The 21,903-nt window shown below is 35.7% G+C and overlaps 1 protein-coding gene across 1 annotated transcript; it reads left to right on the forward strand.

Moving 5' to 3' along the window:
* The first annotated feature begins 1,261 nt into the window (after positions 1-1,261).
* prkg2 (protein kinase cGMP-dependent 2) lies at positions 1,262-21,021 on the forward strand. Its single transcript, XM_056456993.1, has 18 exons — positions 1,262-1,750; positions 3,614-3,780; positions 6,802-6,915; positions 8,886-8,991; positions 9,773-9,836; positions 11,086-11,163; positions 13,202-13,296; positions 13,532-13,600; positions 13,686-13,784; positions 14,990-15,143; positions 15,251-15,387; positions 15,664-15,753; positions 15,823-15,964; positions 16,810-16,973; positions 17,103-17,225; positions 17,345-17,407; positions 18,657-18,723; positions 19,683-21,021. The coding sequence occupies exons 1-18, from the start codon at positions 1,269-1,271 to the stop codon at positions 19,776-19,778; spliced, it is 2,310 nt and encodes a 769-aa protein (XP_056312968.1). The 5' UTR covers positions 1,262-1,268; the 3' UTR covers positions 19,779-21,021.
* Positions 21,022-21,903: the final 882 nt, after the last annotated feature.

Consider the following 21,903-nt stretch of genomic DNA (forward strand, 5'->3'; position numbering starts at 1 on the left):
CCTTTTCTATATATATATATATATATATATATATAGTTGAAGTCAGAATTATTAGCCCCCTTTGAATTTTTTTTTTCTTTTTTAAATATTTCCCAAATGATGTTTAACAGAGCAAGGAAATTTTCACAGTATCTGATAATATTTTTTTCCTTCTGGAGAAAGTCTTATTTGTTTTATTTTGGCTAGAATAAAAGCAGTTTTTGATTTTTTTATTAATCATTTTAAGGTCAAAATTATTAGCCCCTTTAAATTTTTAGTTTGATAATCTACAGAACAACCCATCATTATACAATAGCTTGCCTAATTATCCTATCCTGCCTAGTTAACCTAATTAACCTAGTTAAGTCTTTAAATGTCACTTTAAGCTGTATAGAAGTGTCTTGAAAAATATCTAGTCAAATATTATTTACTGTCATCATGGCAAATATAAAATAAATCAGTTATTAGAAATGAGTTATTAAAACTGTTATGTTTATTAATGTGTTGAAAAAAATCTTTTCACCGTTAAACAGAAATTGGGTGAAAAATAAACATGGTGGGCTGATAAATCAGGGGGGCTAATAATTCTGACTTCAACTATATATAAATATATTTTAACAGTGTATTAATTTTTGTTCATTCCTGTTATTAAAAAACAAAGCTGTACATTGCTAGTTTGTGTTTGCTTGTGTCTGTTAAATAATATAAAAGACACAACTTTTGATTTTTAATATTGCTATTGTAAATGTTGATAATAGCATTATCTAAGATAAAATACTAATAAATGCTTGAGTATTTTATAGAATTAGTTAATATCAAATACTGTATTTCTGCAGATCTAACGTAAACAAATTAAACTGTACTGTAAAATATTACCACTATTTGCTAAGCCATTAGGCTGCATGGTGGCGCAGTTGCTGGTTCAAGCCTCGGCTGGGCTGAATTGGGTAAGCTAAATTGTCCATAGTGTGTGAATGAGTGTGTGTGGATGTTTCCCAGTAATGGGTTGCAGCTGGAAGGGCATCTGCTGCGTAAAAACATGTGCTGGATAAGTTGGCAGTTCATTCTGCTGTGGCGACCCCAGACTAATAAAGGGACTAAGCCGAAAAGAAAATGTATGAATGAATGCTAAGCCATTAAATTGCCTCTGAGATCTTTAAGACCCCAAACAGAAAGCAAAGTTAGGATTGAAAAATGTTAACGCTTTATATTTTAATCTATTCATGTGATTTTATTCCATTGACGAATCTGAATCTGATTACCTTTTATAGTGAAGTTAAAGCAGCAAAATGGGTAATGGCTCGATGAAGCTGAACCCTCTGAAGCAGGTCAGTGGATCGGCCAAATCTAAAAACAATGGAGAATCAAGCTCGGTTCCTCAAGTCCTCAGAGTGCGAGTGGAAGAGTTAGAAACGCAGCTGAAGAAGAAGGATGAAGAACTAAATGCCAAAGAGCTTCAAATCAAGCATCTGGAGGAGCAGCTGGCCCAGCAGAAGCAGACCATCTCGGAGATCTCCGACACATTGAGGAGCAAGTGTCTCCAGCTCAACAAGCTCCAGGACGCTCTGAAGAGTCAAGGGGAGCTGGGCCTCCTACCGTCACCCCTCAAGGAGAAGGTCAGTCAGTGTCTCACAGGCCTGCTCAGAGAAACACTCAACAGGAGAAAAGGAGCAAAAGCTGGAGTTTCTGCAGAGCCTTCATCCAGAACGTATGATTCCAGTGGGATTCCCAAGTTCTACTTCGAGAGCGCAAGAGTCTGGAAAGAGCAGAGGTGAGGCCTTTGATTTATTTACTGCTTTTGAGAACAAATTCCTTACAGATATGGTTGTATTTTTTAAAGAAACGTGACTAGATTTTTTATCCATTATTTCATGTTATTGAATGCAGTTCTTGTACTCTTTAAAAAGATGTACATTAGCGCCCTCTGCCATATAACAGAAAACATAGATATCAATAAATACTTGTGGTGGGAAAAAGTTGTTTCATAAATGATAATCTTGTCGGTGGTAGGGAATTATTTGGAGGGAGATACAGCGAGGAAAATAAGTATTTAACATGTCATGTTTTTTCCTGTAAATAATATTTCTAAAGGAGCTGCTGACATTGAATTGAACCAGATTTTGGTAAAAACCCAAACTGAAAAATAAGTTAAGTGTAACAACATTGAAATGACACAAGGAGAAAGTACTGAACTACTGAATCATATTTAATACTTTATAAAAAAAGCTTTTTTTGGTGATGGCAGCTTAAAGACGCCTTTCATATGAAGTCACATGAATTGCTCAGATGTGAGTTTTTCACAGACATCAACATCTTGATGGTTCTGTGGGTCTCATCTATAAAATCTGATCTTTTATTTTGTATTTTATATTGGATTCAAGTCTGGTGATTGCCTGGGCTATTCTACAGCTTGATTTTTTTTTTTCTGAAAGAATTTGAGTTTCATTGGCTGTATTTTGTCCACTCTGAAATGTCCACCCTGGTTTCATCTTCATCATCCTGCTAATGTAGATGTTGGACTGAAGCAGCTAAGATTAATTTACACTGACGAAGGGCAGAGGGATGCTGAATAGCTACTCAGAGATTTCAGCTGCTGTCTGGGCATTCACTGCCTTTCTACACCTCCTTTTCTTCATGTGTTCAATACTTTTCCCTGCGTCATTTCATTTTATTATGCATAACTTAATTTATAAACTAATTAGATTTGTTTTCTTTGCATATATGTATTTCCTCAGTTATTGCCAAAGTCAATAAAAATTGTGACGTGCTCAATACTTATTTTCCTCACTGTATAATGCCTGATGTTACCATTCGTTCATTACAGTATACATTTACAATGTTGTTCATGAACATACCTGTTTCCCAAAATTCCATCACATCACATGTGCAAATACAATCTCAAATACCACTATTTCATTGGCTGTTGAGCTTGTTAAGCCAAACTTTCCATGATAACGTGATCAATTATAAAACTTTAAAAAGAAAAGAAAAATGACATGATCAAATTTTATGTCTTTGCTCTTTCCCTGATATCCTTCTATAGCATACTGTTTTAAAGTGTGTTTCTGATAGCTGTTTAAAAAAATGGCAATTATTAATTTTTAGTTTTTTTCAAACTATTGGTTAATATCTTAAATAGGTTAAGGTAGTAGGTTACCATATAGTAGGCTTTGTGTGTATGAATTCATACTATTTGTGTGTGAGGATTTAAACAGGAACATTTATTATTGCATCAAACAACCTCAACAGCTAAAATAGATGTGCCATTTCTTCATGTTGGTAATTAGTGTATGTTTTTCATATGCTAAGCTCACGAAAGACCATGTGCACAGATAGTCATTATGTTGGAGGGCTTAAATTGGTCTAATCTCCCTGCAAAACATCATGCTGAGATTAATTATCCAGTCTCTATTCTAACAGTGAAAATGAAGCAACTGGTGTGCTTCATAGCGTGAACTTTCCAATTAGTCCCACTTGAATAATTTGTTTTCGGTCATCCCTTATGAGCCAAGTTTAACTATGTCACAGCTGTCAAACAATGTTTATCTTGATCTTATTTTTTTGATTGTCTTATGGCAAATATTGACAGCTTGTCTTTGTTGTCACTGCTTTGTTGTCAACGTCTTTCTAACAGTGTAAAGAAGCTCCTGACAGATGCTCTGAATAAGAACCAGTATCTGAGGAGACTGGAAGTGCAGCAGGTCAAAGACATGGTGGAATGCATGTATGAGCGGACATACCAACAGGGAGAATATGTCATCAAACAAGGAGAGCCCGGAAACCACTTGTTTGTACTTGCAGGTATGAATCCATTGCATAATTGATTGTTTTATTACACTGATTAGGCACGACCATGAAGAAAACTTTAAGTCTGTTATACCCACATTCTGCTTATACTCAAAAAATTGTGCTAATTTGCACTAAATTGGTTCTTTGGCTCGTTATCATGGAGGAGTAATTACTACGCAGCACCAATATCTTCAAAGATGGTGATAAGTAGTACCTTAAAGGGTCATGAAACCCCCCTCTTTCAGTTCAAGTCTATTTCAGAATTTAAAAAAAAACTACATGATGGACATGGAGCGCTGTGAGCAGAAGGAGGAGTGGGCGTGGCTGGCAGTACAGGGGAAATAGAGAAGGGCAAACAACTGTCAGTTGGCTAACCAACTCAAGACAAATAAAAATCACATACCAAATGTGAGGAGACGCATGATTTAATATTTTACTAAGTTAAAATGCAAAGAAATAAACCATGAGTAATTTAATGCCTGTTACTGGATAGGCTATTCGAAATTTCATATAATATATAACCACAATTTGTTATATCATTATGAGGCCTCGTTTACACTAATATGTTGTTACGTGTTTAAGTTATCAAGTTATTAAAATGGTTGAAACGTAACAATCAGTGAGTCTCTAATGATGCTGGATGAAAATGAGAAGACACAACTGCTGGATAAGTGAAACTAAAATTAAGTATTTATTAAACAGAGTTTTCAAACAAGGAAATTAGAATGTAATTTTAAATACTGAATTAAACGAAAGAGTAGTTTTTGTAATATTTATTTCTTTTCCAAAACAAAGAAAGAAATGAAACAAAACAATTTAACTAAACCCCAACCCCAACCCACTAAACTAACTAACCAAAGAAAAAGGCAGAAACAAAACCGTAATCTTCAGCGCGACGCTTAACTAAACTTCATAACTACTTTAAAAACATAATTATAAATGTGGCAACTCCTCCAACAACAAAAAATACTATGCTGCTCAAAATTACTAAATTTCTCTAAAGTACACACTGTTAGCCATTTGCATAGTAAGAGCTTATTTGATAATCCAATTCTCATAAAGATCATTCAACTTCTCTAGATACTAAATTGAGCTGCAATCTAATAAATCGATCACTTAATCGAGAGAAACTAAACAAATGACAGCAACAAAACTATACAAACACAAGTGAACAGGCTGGCCGACACGCGTGAGGAGTTTGGTGGTGAGCCAAGCACTCATGCTGAACAGCGCGAGCGCACACCTTTTATACCTGGCGGACCAGCTCTTGGTTGGTGTGCCGATTGCATCATGATGGTGACTGACAGCTTTTTCTACCAATGGTTGCACACCTAGAACAGGACAGAATACACACGGAAGAGAGAAGAGAACACAAAAAAGAAGACAAACACAAAACACCACAAAACATACGTGAAATGTAACAATGTTTGAGTTTTAAAACGCATAATTGCTACGGTTACGCCTTCTGTACACACTACCCTGGAGTTATTCGAGCCCTGCTATGGGCCTACCAAAGTTCAGTCTTGCATCCTTTCATCCTTACCTTAAGTTCATACTTCACATGTTTGCAAACTCTCATGGTAAGCAAACTCCCAGGGACACATCGAGTAAATCTTCAAATGAAACAGTGTAGGCTACTTTATAACAGCATTCACATCACCCTGGCTACGTTGTCTCAACAATAAAATGAAAGCATGATATAAGGAACTGCCTATTTTTATTTTGATATTAACAGACACCAAAAATGTTAAGGCATCATGTAGTTACGTATTTATATGACCGTCATCTTCACTGTATGCATATTTAAAACAAAACAAAGCTTAAACCATAACTGCCTCCTTTCGTTTTCTTCAAAAAATACAAAACATACCCTGTTTTTTTTTTTGCTGAATATCAGTTTTAATAGTCAATAATTATGAGGTATAGTGTGGATGGAGAACTTTTTAGAAACGCTAGGTGAAACGCCAGTGTGGATTGTTTTCGTTCTAAAATACCAATTTAAAAAGTAAAACGTATTAGGTGAATAGCAGTACAGCAGGTCTATTTCCCTATCTAATCCAACCATTTCCCTATATATTCCAAAGTAGTGGAGGGTTTCTTAAACCTTTAACCGCTCAATAGAAGCTTTATTGCTGCTATATGGCACTGAAATTAGTTCCCCTATAATTATGAGCCAAAGAATTACTTAGCAACGCTAAATATCACATCAACTACATCAAAGAACAGTGGAAGAACCATTTTTGAGCCATTAGTTAGTTACTAACAACTTTCCAAGTAAGATAGTCTTGTCTTGAACATTGCAGGGTCCAGTTTGACTTAAGAATATAGCAATAGAACAATGAAGAAAATTCTTGGTCTAATGATTAGGCAGTGATTAGACCATTTCCAAATAATGCTTTAATATATGCCCTTATTCACTCTATGAATTCCAAGCAAAAATGTGAAATGTTTATTGTCTCATCATATTCAGTTAAGAATTGCATGAATCATGCAAATGGTACCATATTTTAATTTTAAACAACACGAAAAAGGCTGAGTAGCATATTACTGTTATGTGTTTAACATATTTGTAGCAGTTATATTCAATATTTATTAATATTTAGCAGTTGTCAAATATGCATTGTTTTGTTAGATCAGTCTTACACTACCTCACTGTCTTTCAACTTTGAAATAGCATTTTACACTGGAATTTATGCTCTTTTTCTGAAACGAATTTACCCATTTTTAATAGAGATGGCCATCTCAGCCATGTTGACAGCGAGGATCACTCTTGGAAAGCTAAAGCCAAAAAAAAGCAAAAATCTCAAATATTGTTGAGAACAATTTTGCGATTTCTCATCATTGGTCTGAACTTGTCTAGCTTAATGTCTTGTTGTGGTTGCAGCCCTTATTACTAGCAATTGTCAATTTTATCGCTGTAGAATAAATAAAAACAACGCCAGAAACAGGATAAACTATTTAAAGTGAATTAATTTGCAATTCCATTTGGTAAATACAAAACAATCAGTTTTTAAATACTAATTCCTTTTACAGATGGCAAGCTGGATGTCTATCAGCACAACAAACTGCTCACATCAATAGCAGTCTGGACCACATTTGGTGAATTGGCCATCTTGTACAATTGCACCAGGACTGCATCAGTCAAAGGTAAAGTATTCATTTCTTCTTTTTCGCTGTGATCTCCTACTGTTGTGTAGTTGTGCTTCAGACAAATATATTACGTAATTGATTTACACACAATTCAGGCTGTCCCTGTGCAACAGCTATTTTTGTGCTCAGTTCACGCTGTGATCATGGATTGGCCCCATGTAGCCTCAGGCTATCGATAAACACCAATCTGAACTAAACACCATTGTTTTGTCTTGTAGCGGTAATGTCATTGGTTTGGCCAGTAATTTCATTTACTTGTTTGTGTGTTCAAATGACTGTGGTCATAATATCGCTCTTGATTTAGAGTAAAATGTTATTGTTATTATTATCATGTTAAGTTGTACATTCTTTCAGTGGTTAATTCTTAATGGTTCTGTATGTAATTTTTTGACTCTTCTAAAGCATACAAATACCATGATATGTTTGCAGATATTTAAGAAACATGCCAAGTGAGCATTCTTGTTTATCTAAAAAAACAATGCTGAAGTTAGATCTTCTGCTTTAAAAATGCTTTGTTTTGGTTCTTTTAACCCTCCCACTGCCACTTTAGCCAATTATATTTCAGCACCCCGGGTTGCATTGGTGTAAAACCTCTAATTTCATTCATTCAGAAGGAAGGCTCTCAAAGCATGCGCCCTTGACCGAAATGCGACCTCTGGTGGACAGTAGCAGAATACAAAATGAGACGCAGATTCAGAGCTCTTGAGATGGTTATTAATTAGCAAATGATATAAATATTATGAATGTAAACATTAGATAAGCAGGTTGCATTGTAACCCTGTGTCATAACAACATGCTACATGAGGAGATTTGCAGTGATAAGCATTTTTTCTGTTTAATTTAAACACAGCCATTCAGAAGCACAGAATATGCACTCACTCACAAAATGGTATGGTTTATAATCTAATTAATGCATATTAAACCTCCTTAACATTATCAAATGTACATGCTGAATCACTGATATGTGTTGGTTTGTCACAGTTCTAAAGTTCAATTTTAAACGGTTTATTTGATTTTCTGAGGAGAACTATCTGCTGCTGCTTTCAGTAGTATGGCAATAAATGCCCTGTAAAATGGCATTCAAACTCATATTGTTAGCATCAAATGTTGAATAAAGCACATGAGGTGCACCTGAGGTGATCATTGTCAGTTTTTTGTTGTTCAGCTGCAAGGAATAGAAGCCTTTTCTAATATATCAATGAGATTGAGATGTTGGCAAGAACAAAAACTCCCTTTAATATGAAAAATATTCCTTCTATTGCGTGCCGTTGCTTTTATATAAAACACAGTTTAAATCAGCCTTTAGGCTCGATCGTCAGACTCGCTCCTGCTTGTCTTCAATCTGGCAACCTGCGCTTGTGTTTGTTTTGATCCAGGAATGCAATACCTATTCAACCACTGGGTGTCAAACTTACACATTGCACCTTTAAAGGGGTGGTCAATCCAATATTTTTGAAGGCTTGATTGTGTTTATGGGGTTTTTGAAAAATCACATTCCTTTTGGTCTGATGATTTCTGTGTCTATTAAGAAAACTGGTTCGCTAACCACCTAGTGCATGCTGAAGGAGACATCACACCAGGGCATGGGGTTTATGTAAATTGTAGACTTTCTGATGTCTTTGAGCATTGTAGCTTTGCAGATGTTATTTATGCTCAGACAATAACATTGCACATTAACAAAGTTTCAATTTGAATTAAAAAGTGAAATCATAATAAAAGACCCTTATGGAGTGACTGTGAGGTATTAAAAAAAAGGTTTTTACTCTTGCGTTTTTTATTTTCAACATATATTATACTTATTTCATTTACTAATTCACTACAATAAAATGTAATGACTTCCTAATGGGCCTATTACAAGCAGCTGTTGTTTCGCAGTCACTGAACCGCTGAAGTTTAAATGGACACTCAGCGAGGAGTGAGGGAGCTCCTGGTATTTCCCTGACCTGCTGTTCTGTTTATGATCACAGCGGCCAGCAATGTGAAGACATGGGCTCTGGATCGAGAAGTCTTCCACAACATCATGCGCATGACTGCCGAGGCTCGACACGAGCAATACCGCAACTTCCTGAGGAGGTAATGCAAACTGTTCATCCCTCCCACTGTTTACTGTGGTGTCCTACCACATAATGTGTAGCCAAGCATTAGCTGGGCCGGAAAACTTCAAAGAGTGTTTTTTGTGTGAAGTGTTGTCGAGATCAAACACACAACGCATAGCTAGGTTTTTTTTGTATTAGTCGTGTTATTGATAATGTAGAGGTCAGTGGCCTTCACGGTCTGCTTAAAGTGACCTTCGGGGCCTTTCTTATATAACTATCTGTTTAAATAACAAACATGAAAGGAGGAAAATGCCATAATTCAATTTAGGGCCTCTCAAAGACAATCTAATGAGAAAAGATAGAGAGATATTATCTAATGAGATGAAATAAACACAACTGTTCTCCATAACCATTGATTCGATCTGAGTCAAAGGGGCAGTCTTAAGTTAGTTGAATCAGTTTAGTCATGTGACAGTTAAGATAGATCAAAATTTAATCCAATATGCCTCAAGTAGGATAAACATACTATTAAAATAGAAAATAAATGGCAAAAAATGTCAAATCAAACTGCCTGTCTTCTACAACTGTCCTAACATTAAATTAAATTAAATTAAATTAAATTAAATTAAATTAAATTAAATTAAATTAAATTAAATTAAATTAAATTAAATTTTATTTTATTTTATTTTATTTTATTTTATTTTATTTTATTTTATTTTATTTTATTTTATTTTATTTTATTTTATTTTATTTTATTTTATTTTATTTTATTTTATTTTATTTTATTTTATTTTATTTTATTTTATTTTATTTTACAGTGTTTCACTTCTTGCCAGTCTTCCTGGGGACAAGCTAACAAAGATTGTGGACTGCTTAGAGGTGGTAAGTAAAACATTTTTTAACATTCGTATGTTCTGATGATTAAAAAATGCCATCTGATCCAATATACCCATCTGTAGTGAATAGTCTTCAGATGTCTCGCTCCGAAGTGCTAATTCTGAACAAACAGTGTTGATATTCCATCTTTCACCACCTGGCCCAGTATATTTTTACCACAGTTATTTGACTAAGGCAGAGCAGAGTTTTCGCTCCAATCGAGGGGACGAGTGATTTGTTAAAGATGTTTGCAGCAGCCACAGTAGGCTGCTGACTGATTTATTCCATTTCTCCATGAGGGGCCAAAGCGAGTTTTTCTAAAAGAGTGTGGGCTTTGTCAACTCAACGTCAAATAAGCCTCCTCGTGTTCTTCCATGCTGAAAAAACATCAAGGACATTCTTCTCGATTGTCGGCCCCTGGGGTCGAATGGGAGAATGTCGTTATTCAATCACTCCGATGGAGTTGATTATATTCTCCTCTCTAGGGGTAAGGAAGCAATGTAACCCAATAGTGGCCCAGATGTTTTGGACTGAAACATGCAGATAATGTGGAACTCTATCATTAAACAGTGGGGAATGGAATGCAGACGGGACACGAGAAGCGGACAAATGTTTTGAGACCCTCAGAGGAGCATGGCATGCTAGAGAGCTCATAATGAAACAGCAGAACTGTGTTAGAACGACAGTTGGGGATAGAGATTGGTTAAGAGCGAGGACCAGAGAAATGAAGAACCACTACAATGTTATAGAATGCTTAAATTAACCCGTTTGGCTGAACATTAATTTCAAACATTGTAGACAAGATTGAAGCTCACATTTCAGTTAAATCCACCAGATTCCAATGTAAATCGAACATTATTTTTGCAAATTGCTTGGAAAGCCTTTTTGTTCAGCAATAGAGTTGGAGGAATAGCAGTTCAACCACAGAGTTCTGGAGAAAATGGACAAATTTTTCTCATGTAAAAGCTTATTCTGAAAGATTGCCAGTTCTCATTTGATTTTTTGTAATTGTTTTTAATATAAAGAGTTTGAACTTGAGTGTTTTAATTGTCAAGTTTTCATCAACAAAACTGACACAAAACATATTGTTTGAAATTGGTAAGTGTAGGAGATGCATCTTCTTATATCTCTGTGGAAGCAGACATGACAGCCTTCCTGTTGTCTCCCTGAGGGGAATCTCTCCGGGAACATGACAGCAGTGGCTGGATGGTAAAATCAATAGCTAAATAAGTTTTGTCTTGTGTTTTCTGATCAGGAGTATTATAATAAAGGAGATTACATCATCCGGGAGGGAGAAGAAGGAAACACCTTTTATATAATTGCCAATGGAAAGGTAAATTGCAGTATATTCTTGTCAAATTTTGTGTTACCGTATTTTGTGTATTATGCTTAACAAATCATGTCTAAGTCCATGATGTTACATATTGTTCCTGTCAGATGATAAACATGTGGCACCGTTTCAAAAACAAGGCATAGCTGAAGCTACGACTAGGCCTTTGTTAAATTAATGTATTTGAACAGCTTTAATAAAAATGAATTGGAAAAACACATCACCAGTGTGCATCTTAAGATAAATCTATGGCACTGACATATTACTGACTATTTTAAGATATCTCACTATAAAGTATTTTTAATACAGACTGCTCAAATACGCAATTTAGTCTATGACTAGCCTTAAGCTTTGTCTGTGAAATTGGGGTCATTTGTCTAAACCTGCGTCTTTTCGGGAAATTTGAAAACCCCTGTATTTAAATAAATAACTAACTGTGTTATCAAACTTTGTATTGTGGCTTTAAAAATCAGACAACCAAATGTGTGGTTCTTTAATTAACATCTTACTAAATACAAAAATCAAGGTGAAATGAAGTGGTTGCTCTGTGGGCACTTGATTTTGTTTTTATATCCTAATAATATGATTGGCCAAAATAGTTTTTAACTATTGAGTGACCGTCTAAATAATGACGTAATGTGATTGACTGTGAGATAAATGGGTGGAGTGAGAGGATTGTCATGCACGGAGGAAAGCATTGTGATGAAACGTCTGTGTTTTGTATCCCCTAAGAATGTAAAAAAAAAAAAGCTATACATAGTAATTATTTAATGAGTGCGAATCATGACCTTCAAAATCTCATGTTAAAAATAGATCAAGTACAATACAAAGATTATTTAAGGCAGAACTGGCTATGACTACATGAATCTAAGACACTGCTCATAATTATAAAACATTAGCATTGACAGAAGCAGTAAACATTTTTATACGTATTTAAAGAAACATTTGTTTAACAAGAAGAAAAAAAACTGGCTATGTGTACAGTACACGCAACCAGATAATCTGACTCAATCAGATTTAACAGCCTTCATGTAAACATCTGCATCAGCCCGACTGAACTTAATCTGAATGACACTGGATCAGATTGACGTTGCGTTTGTGATATGATCATACTGCCAGCCCTTTACATTGATTACTACAGTCACTTCATATCTTAATTTCACAAAAGCTGTTCTTATTTATATACAGTTTATTTCTTCTGTTGTCAGATGATGATGCCCATTAAGATGCATATATAGTCACTTCCAATCTGCTTTTCTGCACATCTAAATTCAGGTTTATTAAGAAAACACCATCTATCAAAATTGAAATGATAGAAAGTCATTTTTCTGCCTAATTTTTGTTCATTGTAAAACATACAAATAGCTAAAAACAAACCCATTTGATTCTAGAGATAACCATCAAAAAACAAAAACGAAAGCGATTTGACCCACATGCAACACCATTTTTCCAGTCCACTAATCCTCATGGACTTCACTGCAGACGCTGATGTGGGGCTGTGGGAGGTCGAGTGCGTTCAGATAAATCAGTAATTCGACACTGAAGGGGTTAAGAGACAGGACTCTCCACTGGGAAGCAACAGGAACTGTTTAGCATGAGCTCGCCAGGCTCGGATCCCCTGTTGATTCCTGCCCCACTGTCGCTCAAGAAGGGGGGAAGGAAGATGTTTTACTGAGGGGGAGAGAATTTAATTACCGGAAATGATGGTTCTCGTCAGCCTGTCTCCACCATGTCCGAGAGCATGTTGGGAATAAAGCCATTAGTGCTGGCCACCAAAAAATGGCCTATCAGAAAGGTCAAGCAGGTCACTGTGGATCGTTTTACAGGATTGAGAATTCAATGAACCGACTTCATTTCTTCCATATCAGTTATAACTGGAAACAATTTGTTCAATTGTGTTTCTATGAAATGTCCTTATATAATATTGCATGAATAAATATATATTTATGCATATATACATATTAAATAAGGCAGATAATAAAACCAACTGTTGTTTTTTGTGCTTTTTGTAAAATAACCTCTGTTTTTCTGTGTTGGGCAGATTAAAGTCACACAGAGCACACAGGATCATGAAGATCCTCAGATCATCAACACCTTGGGGAAGGGGGATTATTTCGGAGAGAAGGCCCTCATCAGGTGCTGCTCTTCTTCAACCCCTGCTCCATTTTCATCCCCCCACTTTAATCCTGTTTCAAAAAGCTTTTTTGTATACGAGGACTTTCCACTGCAGTAACAGAGAAAATTCATGTTGTCTTGTTAGCTAACAGAATATTATAACAAACAAATCCATAAACTTTTCATTTTAGAAGACAACTGTTCAGTTCAGTCATGTCTAACACACTTAATGAGTTCCTGCTTTGTCCCACAACAGTGATGATGTGAGATCTGCAAATATAATCGCAGAAGAAGATGGTGTGGAGTGCCTCGTGATCGATCGAGAGTGAGTTCACACTTCAACATCATCATCATTCAGCCAATTTTGATTTAGCTTTGTGCTCAGTAACAATAACATTTTCCTCTTACAGAACTTTTAGTCAGACTGTTGGAACTTTTGACGAGCTTAAGAAGTATCTTCAGAGCTATGTCGATAGTTTGGCACGAGATGATAAGAAAAGAAATGCTAAGTAAGTACTGTTTGTTTATCTTTATACAATTGCTATGTACTGTGTGGGCGGCATAATGGCTCAGTAGTTAGCACTGTTGCCTCAGCAAGAAGGTTGCTGGTTCGGGTGGCATTTCTGTGTGGAGTTTGCATGTTCTCCTCATGTTCGCATGGGTTTCCTCTGCGTTTTCAAAGACATGCACTATAGGTGAATTGGGTTAACAAAATTGGCCGTAGTCTAAGCGTGTGTGAATGTAAGAGTGTATGAGTATTTCCCAGTAATGGGTTGCCGTTGGGGGGGGCATCCACTGCGTAAAACATATGCTGGAATAAGGAATAAGGAATTAAGCCAAAGGAAAATGAATGAATAAATGAAGTACTGTGCTGTAAAGTAGTACAGGTAATTTGCACATAGTGTTTTCACATACAGCATCAAGGCTGAAAGGGAAAATATTTATTGCATTTCTCCAACTGACAGGACTGATAAATCCACCATTTACATACATACCTAACAAATAAGCATTTCATATGGACAGGAGTGGTTCCATGCAGAACCTTTTTAATGCTCACAGAAGCTTCTTATTGCTCTTTGCAATGTAAAAAAGATTCTGCAGATTATTATGTTATTTACTCTAACAATGATTCTTTTAAAAAACAAATTACTAAAAGGTTCAATATGAAAAACGGTTATTCTATGGAATCGGTGTGAAAACTATTACATTTTTGTTAGGAGTGCATAATGCTATGCACATTATGTGGCGTAAACATAAAATCTTGACTAGTTTAAAAACAGCATAGTTTACTTAAACATAAAAACATTTCAATAAACAGTCACTTATTTATTTAATATCTGTTGTTTAAAATACTGAGGTCACTCATGTATATGCTTTATTGAATTTTTTTTAACTTACATTATAACATTTACAAGCATTTTCTGCAAGCAGTGGTTAATGTCGCATATTTTTTGACTTGCTTGCTGTGGCTTAAAAATATTGCTGTTTTTTCCTCTCTAAACTTTTCAAACATATTTAAATGGATACCCAATTTTCAATGTGATCTTAAACTTTCTGAATCCATTGTACTTTTACCATTTTAGAGCTTTTTAACCAACCAAAAAACACATTTGTCACTCTGTAAAACTATAGTATAGCTCAGTGGCTGTCTTAAAACGAATGGCCAAAATAATGAGCATCTCCGCTCTCTAAAACTTCTTGCTTGCTCATTCAGGAGGTCAGGAAGCTGCACTCCACCCAATACACCAGTGTCACACGACATGATTGAGCTGAAGGAGAGAGAGAGCACCTTTGCATCCACTATACCCTTCACCTGCCTCGAGGCCATTGCTACTCTGGGAGTCGGAGGCTTTGGCAGAGTTGAACTGGTTAGAAATTTGCTCACAATATTCACACTTCCTCTTCAGGACATAAATCATCATTTACACTGAGTAAAAAAGTGATAGGAACAATAATAATGCCAGTTGTGTTCTAGGTGAAACTGAAGAATGAAAATGTGACATTTGCTCTGAAATGCATCAAGAAACGACACATTGTGGATAACAGACAAGAAGAGCACATTTACTCCGAGAGAAGAATCCTGCTGGAGACAAACTGTCCTTTCATTGTGAAGTATGTTAGTCTAGCATGATCATACTGAAGTAGAAATGTCTGTTTAGTGAGTTTTAGGAAATATCTTGGTAATTTCATTGTTAATTGCTTTGAAAAAAGATATCAACTGACTTTGATCAATCTGACCTTGTTTTAACACAATTGAAAGAAATGCAATGGGTTGAATGTTGAAGAATGTCGTTCAAACAAAAACAAAATGAAAGCCCGTAGCAATAAATGTGACATTGAATGTGATTAATTATGTTTTGATCTGATATATTATATTTTTGCTCCTAGAATGTACCGCACATACAAAGACAACAAGTATGTGTACATGCTGCTGGAGGCCTGTCTGGGTGGAGAGATCTGGAGTCTTCTGAGAGACAGGTCAGCTCTACTGCATGGATGTTTTCCAGGATTGAGGAATATGCTAAAAGTGTCTCTATGTTGATACAGGGGGAGTTTTGAAGAGTACACTGCAAAGTTCTGCGTGGGCTGTGTAACAGAGGCTTTCGACTATCTGCATAATAACGGCATCATATACAGAGACCTGAAGCCTGAGAATCTGATGCTGGACACAGATGGATACGTCAAGTTGGTGAGTTTAAGTGCAGCAAACATCAGTTGGAAATCACTTCAGAGTTGTCCATGCTAAAATTTGTTAACCTTGGGGAAGAATAGGAGAAAGTTACCTAAATTAATGCATTACAATATTGTCTTACTCGTTTACTGCATTTATAAATAGTAATGCATTATTTGAATGATATGCCTGAGATGAAAAGTCTTAGGCTTAAGGAAATGTAAATTTACATCTGTCTTGTGGAGGCGCAGCTCAAACAAACCTTTCAGACCTTAAAAAATGATTGCATCATCCAACATTAGTAGCAGAGACATTAAAATATAAAGGATACATAATGCATTATGTGTAATTGTGATGATTAACTTGTTTAAATTATTATTTAATTATAGTAGATTTGCATACATACATTGCATACAGCAGTTTTTAACACATCATTTAGAGGGATACTGAATTTGTTTTGTGGAAGTGATATAATTAAATGCGTGTCAATTTTTACATGTAGTCATACGATAACGTTTCACACTTCACATTCTTAACTATTATTAAATGTCCTTATTTGCATATTTGCAATGTCACCAATTGGATGATTGCGGCATTTGACCTGTTTACATTAAGGCTCTAACATTTTATGTCATATTATATATTTCCGTTTTTTACTTCTGAGTGACATTTCAGACTATAAATGTAAGAATATCTTTTGACTTTTGTCACTGTTCGAATTTTTTGATAAGACTCTTTAACACGTTAATCCTGCTTCTAAATTAAAGTGTGAATTTTTCTGTGGTTTAAAGCAGAGTTTAGAGCTAGATGTATGAACGTTTTGAGTTTCGAGTTGTGAAAAGTCCATTATTATCTTCTGTCAGGTGGATTTTGGCTTTGCCAAGAAGCTGAAGTGTGGCCAGAGGACATGGACGTTCTGTGGGACTCCAGAGTATGTGGCGCCTGAGATCATCCTCAATAAAGGCCACGGGCTCAGTGTCGACTTCTGGTCTTTAGGAATCCTGATATTTGAACTTCTTACTGGAAGGTTTGTTTCAGCTTAACTCACTTTATTGTCATAAATACAGTGTGGAGGAAGATGTTTCATAATACAGATGCATATATAAACCCTGCTCTAACTAACAGAAACATATATCTGATCTGATTGTTCCTCAAGCCCGCCCTTTACTGGCTCAGATCAGATGATTATATATACATTCATTCTGAAAGGAATTGAGAAGATGGACTTCCCGAAAAAGATCACCAAGAGGCCTGGTGATCTTATTCGAAAGCTGTGCAGGTACGATCATCCATCGTTCTTCACTCATTCTTATGTCTTTCGCCTGTTTTCTGCAACTGTTTGGGTCCCAGTGCAATATTTTACAATATTATTTTGTTGTCCAATTTTATTTTATGAAGACAAAACCCTTCAGAGCGACTGGGCAATCTGAAGAATGGAATAACAGACATTAAAAAGCACAGGTGAGAGAATAGTAAACGTGCTGTTTGACTGACAAGAGTGACATTTACACTACACCATTATTTAAAAAGCCTTTTCCCTGGTTATTTACACAGCAATGGGGTTTTGCAGGTCTGAAAAGCTGAACTTTTGGAAAAAACTTTTTAAAAACTACACTATTGTCTCCTGGTAAACAACAAAAATATGATTTTGTGGATGCGTATTATATGCAAAGTCAGGATTTGCAAATTTGAAATTGAGATTGTTTTTTGCAAATGTTACTACTTGGTTTTGTCTCTCATTCCAACAAATATTTTCATATTTCATGGATAAATAAACTATGCATTTTTTGTCACCTTACTAAATTGTAATGCATACTATATTTACATTTCAATATATTCAATATACTATACTATAATAATACTAAATTAAACAGCATCATAAATAATCCCAAATTTCTGTTGTTTTACCATTAGCACATGACTAAGCATGTACTTGTACACTCTACTACAGGATAGAGTGTTTACATGTCACATCATCAGACCATATTGGAGAGCAGAGTGTAAACAATGCCACTGAACTGAATGAAATGTGCATATTTTGTGATTACTGCTGCTGAAAATGATCAAAACAATGACTGGAAAACAACATTTAGAGCTAAAGCCTAAAGACCACCAAAAGGTTATAACAAGTCAAGCAGAAGAAATTCAGTTTGTCAAAATAGTACACTCTTTCCTGCATACTATGTCCTTTAATTTAGCTCAGGGCCACACTCTGTGCTGGAGGGTCAGTGTTCTGCAGAGTTTAGCTCCAACCTCAATTAGACACACCTAACCTAACGCAAGTTGTAGCAAAACTATGCAGGACACTGGTCATCTAGACCTGAGTTTGGCAATCTGTGATTTACCAACATATCTTTTACTTGCTTTACCCTACATAAATAAGCAGAAAACTGTAAATTACTGTGCAATTTATGCTTTTGTTTATATCAGAATATCTCCAAAATGACCACGCACACAGGAAAAAAGGACAAAATAGTAACAACACACAGCTTTGGGATCAATAAAGACTTCACTACTTTAATTAATTAGATGTTTACTCATTGGCATTTGCTCATAAATGGTTTCTATCATGTTAGGAAACATTATTTGTGTATTCAGCTCTTCTGAAGTGGGCACAATCCACAAATACTAAGTTTAAGTTCTATGTCAATTGCTTACATACATTTTACAAGGCAATATCATTTATAATGTTTTTTTTTTTGGTGTTTAGATGGTTTACAGGTTTCAGCTGGAGTGGTCTTAAAGCCCGAAATCTGATATCACCCCTTAAAAGAGAGGTAAGAGACTCAAACCTATTGTCTAACTTTAATGTAGTATCATACTGTGCTATAAACTCTACAATTCACAAGTTTGAAGTTGGCAATGCATTTATTTGATGAAAAAATACAGTAAAACAGAAATATTGTAAAACATTTTTCAATTGTAATTTATTCCTGTGATAAACGATGAATTTTCATGCTTCATGACTTGTTTTCAGTGTCACATGATCCTTGAGAAATGTGTTGATTTGATGCTCAAGAAAATGTAGCAATATTATAAACATTAAAAACAGTTTTTTTTTAAATGGAAAGATAAAAAACAACATTAATTTGAAATACATATTATGTTTGAAAATATAATTGATATTAGAAATGCCTTCCCTGTCACATTTTAAATAAACGTGTGTTAATTTCTTTAACTGCCCTACCAAGAAAAAAAAAAGAAAAAAGTGGATTGTATTTCTTAACTCCTAATGTCACTAGTTAACACACTCAATACATTTTTTTCAACACATCCCATAATTTCTAAAATTTCAACCTCTACCAAATGTCGGTTTATGGTAAAAGTACCAGAATTAATACTTTTGAAAAATCAGAAAAGTTTAAGACCAAATTATTTAAAAACAATTCACATAAAACATTTTTGAACACTAAATCATCTTTATTTTTTGATGTATGCCATAAAATATTTCAGATTCTCGTTTAAAATGTTTTCTTGTTTTTTTACAATAAACCAAAATCAAGTGTAGAAGTGCAAACAAGATGTTTGTTTGATTTTTTTTTGTAAACCAACAACGCTGTGTGTGTACACCATTATTTAAATGAATTAAACAGTCATTATTTAAAACAGTCAAAACATGGTTAACCATTTGGTAGAGCAGGCAGTTAAATGGTTAAAATGGAAAAACCTTATTGACCTCAAACTTTTGTACAGTATAGAATCATATTTTCTCTTCCATCTTTCTTTTTTTTTCCAGGTTAAGGGACCCACTGACCACAGTTACTTTGACAGTTATCCTCCTGAAGAAGAAATCCCTCCAGATGAAATGTCAGGCTGGGACACGGACTTCTAACTGACCCCCTCATGCACTCATGTGTTCAAACAAAACTCTTGTGCCGTTTGTCATTTGCTAGCCTTTCTACAGCAGATCCTCAGCCCACGACGCCAACAGAAGCAGTGCATGTGCCCCAACAATGAACTCCTTGACTGGAGGCTGAACAGCAGAGGCGGAGAGACATAAGAAACAAATTGTTTCGCTGTCTTCGTGTTCTCATGCATTGTGATGGTAAACATATTTGACAGAAGCTGGACCACTGACTTGTCAAAGCAGGATCAGCCTGTGAGAATGATGGGATCGTGGAGGATGGTGTGAAACCACTGGTAATATTTACCTTTGGACGTGTGGAGAGGTCTGTGGTCTGACAGGAAGGTGAGATGTTCCTCGTTTTAGAAGCGCTGGTGATGTCATGTATTTGAGCTGCTGAAGGTAATAACCACCCGTGACTGTGACCGAATGCCCTGATGAGCTTTCAAAGGTTACCCTCAGCGGGCGACGGGCGTCTAGAGTCTAAAGGCCTGATCACACCAAGAACGATAACTTATAGTGTTGACGATAAAGATATGGCTTCAAAAGTCACTCCAGATGTAGAGATTACAGAGTAAATGCCACAACTATAACAAAATCAGAGGAATGATATGTTTAAATTCACCTTTAAGGCCCTGGCATACTTCAAATGAAATTCTGAATATTCTGAATATATATTCTGAAATAATTTCAAACAAACATTTCAAAACAGCTCACCAGAGCTAACATTTGCGTGAGTTTGTATTGGCTTCTAAACAGCTTTAAGCTTCCATTGGTCCAAACAGTGGCTCTGTTCTGGAACTCCGCCTTCTTTGACCAGCAAATGATTCCTATCTCATATCCATGGAGGTCAGACAGGAGAACAACATCCAAAACAATAACAAGTTAGCAACACGAATAAACTGAAGGGTTGATTAGCAGAGCTGTACAATCACTCGCGGAGAGATTTTAAAGAGTTGGAAGGCATCACACACTAGATGGCACCACCGTGTCACATTTTGTCTTTTAAAGTTCTAAACACGGTTACATTTAGAGTCTATTTGCAGCAAATAGAAAACAATGTAAAGACGTGGCATGCTGCGGTGGCACTTCTTGTCTGATGTGCAGAAGGCTGTTTGCCAGATGTTTATGAAACTGTTCTTCTCTTTGAGCCGCCATCATTGTTTACACATGAGCAGCGCAGCGCGTACCCCGCCTGCTGCAATGCATTGTTCGAAAATTGTACACTTTCTCTCAAGCTTTTTGAACTTGAATTTGCCCAAAAAAGAGTCGCAAAAAAGAAGTACATTTGAAGTATACAAAGCCCTTGAAAACTATTTCAGAAGAGCCAATCAGAATCCATCCTGCATTTTTGCATGTTCACGCATGGGTATAGACCTTTTTCATTTTCAAAATTACCCATTATACTTCGCGTGTATGCGTAAGGAGGATGCTTCGGACTTCCGGTCGGCAGCTTCATTCGTATAAAGAGCCACATTTGAACAGTTTTTATTTGCTTTTATTGCTTTTAACGTCTTTGAACTAATACTGCTGTTGATCAGCGCCACCTTCAGGACTGATTATTTAAAAAACGCAATCTAATATGAATGAAAAACAAGTGCTGCAAGGCATTTTACCATCATTGTCAGACAGCATCTTGTGCCATTTAAATGGAGCCTCGTCATCGCTAAAGTCAACATTTTCTTTTTTTTCAGATATTTAACAAACCCAAACAAATGTAATTCACCAAAATGTTTGACACACAAAGTACTGTCCCACTAACATGTTGATTGAAAGAGTGGCACAAAGTGAAAATAAAGGAGCATTTTGAAATGATAGAAAAACACATGGGACTCCAACAGCCAGCAGAGTATCAGTAACATACTTTTATTGGTAATTTTTGAAAAAAGCATGGCTTACATATCTGTTAAGTTCCATGCTAGTAATATGGTTTGCTCTATAATGCAGTGGTGTATTGCATGTGATATGTGTGTGCGCATTGAGCACAGTATAACAGATGACTGGTCAGGAACACGCACACTGTATTTCAACGTCTTATCTGACGGCAGACACTGAATTAGGAGAACGTTTTCTCCTGCACTTGAATGGCATCTGACAGAAATACAGTATAACG

The sequence above is a fragment of the Danio aesculapii genome, chromosome 5 (assembly GCF_903798145.1).
Source record: "Danio aesculapii chromosome 5, fDanAes4.1, whole genome shotgun sequence".
NCBI lineage: Eukaryota > Metazoa > Chordata > Actinopteri > Cypriniformes > Danionidae > Danio > Danio aesculapii.

What these genes read in the sequence shown, in the direction of transcription:
- prkg2 (XM_056456993.1), top strand. Translation starts at nt 1,269, where the DNA reads ATGGGTAATGGCTCGATGAAGCTGAACCCTCTGAAGCAGGTCAGTGGA. An exon ending in TTGTGGACTGCTTAGAGGTG is followed by an intron (nt 9,837 to 11,085) that starts GTAAGTAAAACA and finishes TTTTCTGATCAG; the next exon opens with GAGTATTATAATAAAGGAGA. An exon ending in TTTGAACTTCTTACTGGAAG is followed by an intron (nt 16,974 to 17,102) that starts GTTTGTTTCAGC and finishes TTGTTCCTCAAG; the next exon opens with CCCGCCCTTTACTGGCTCAG.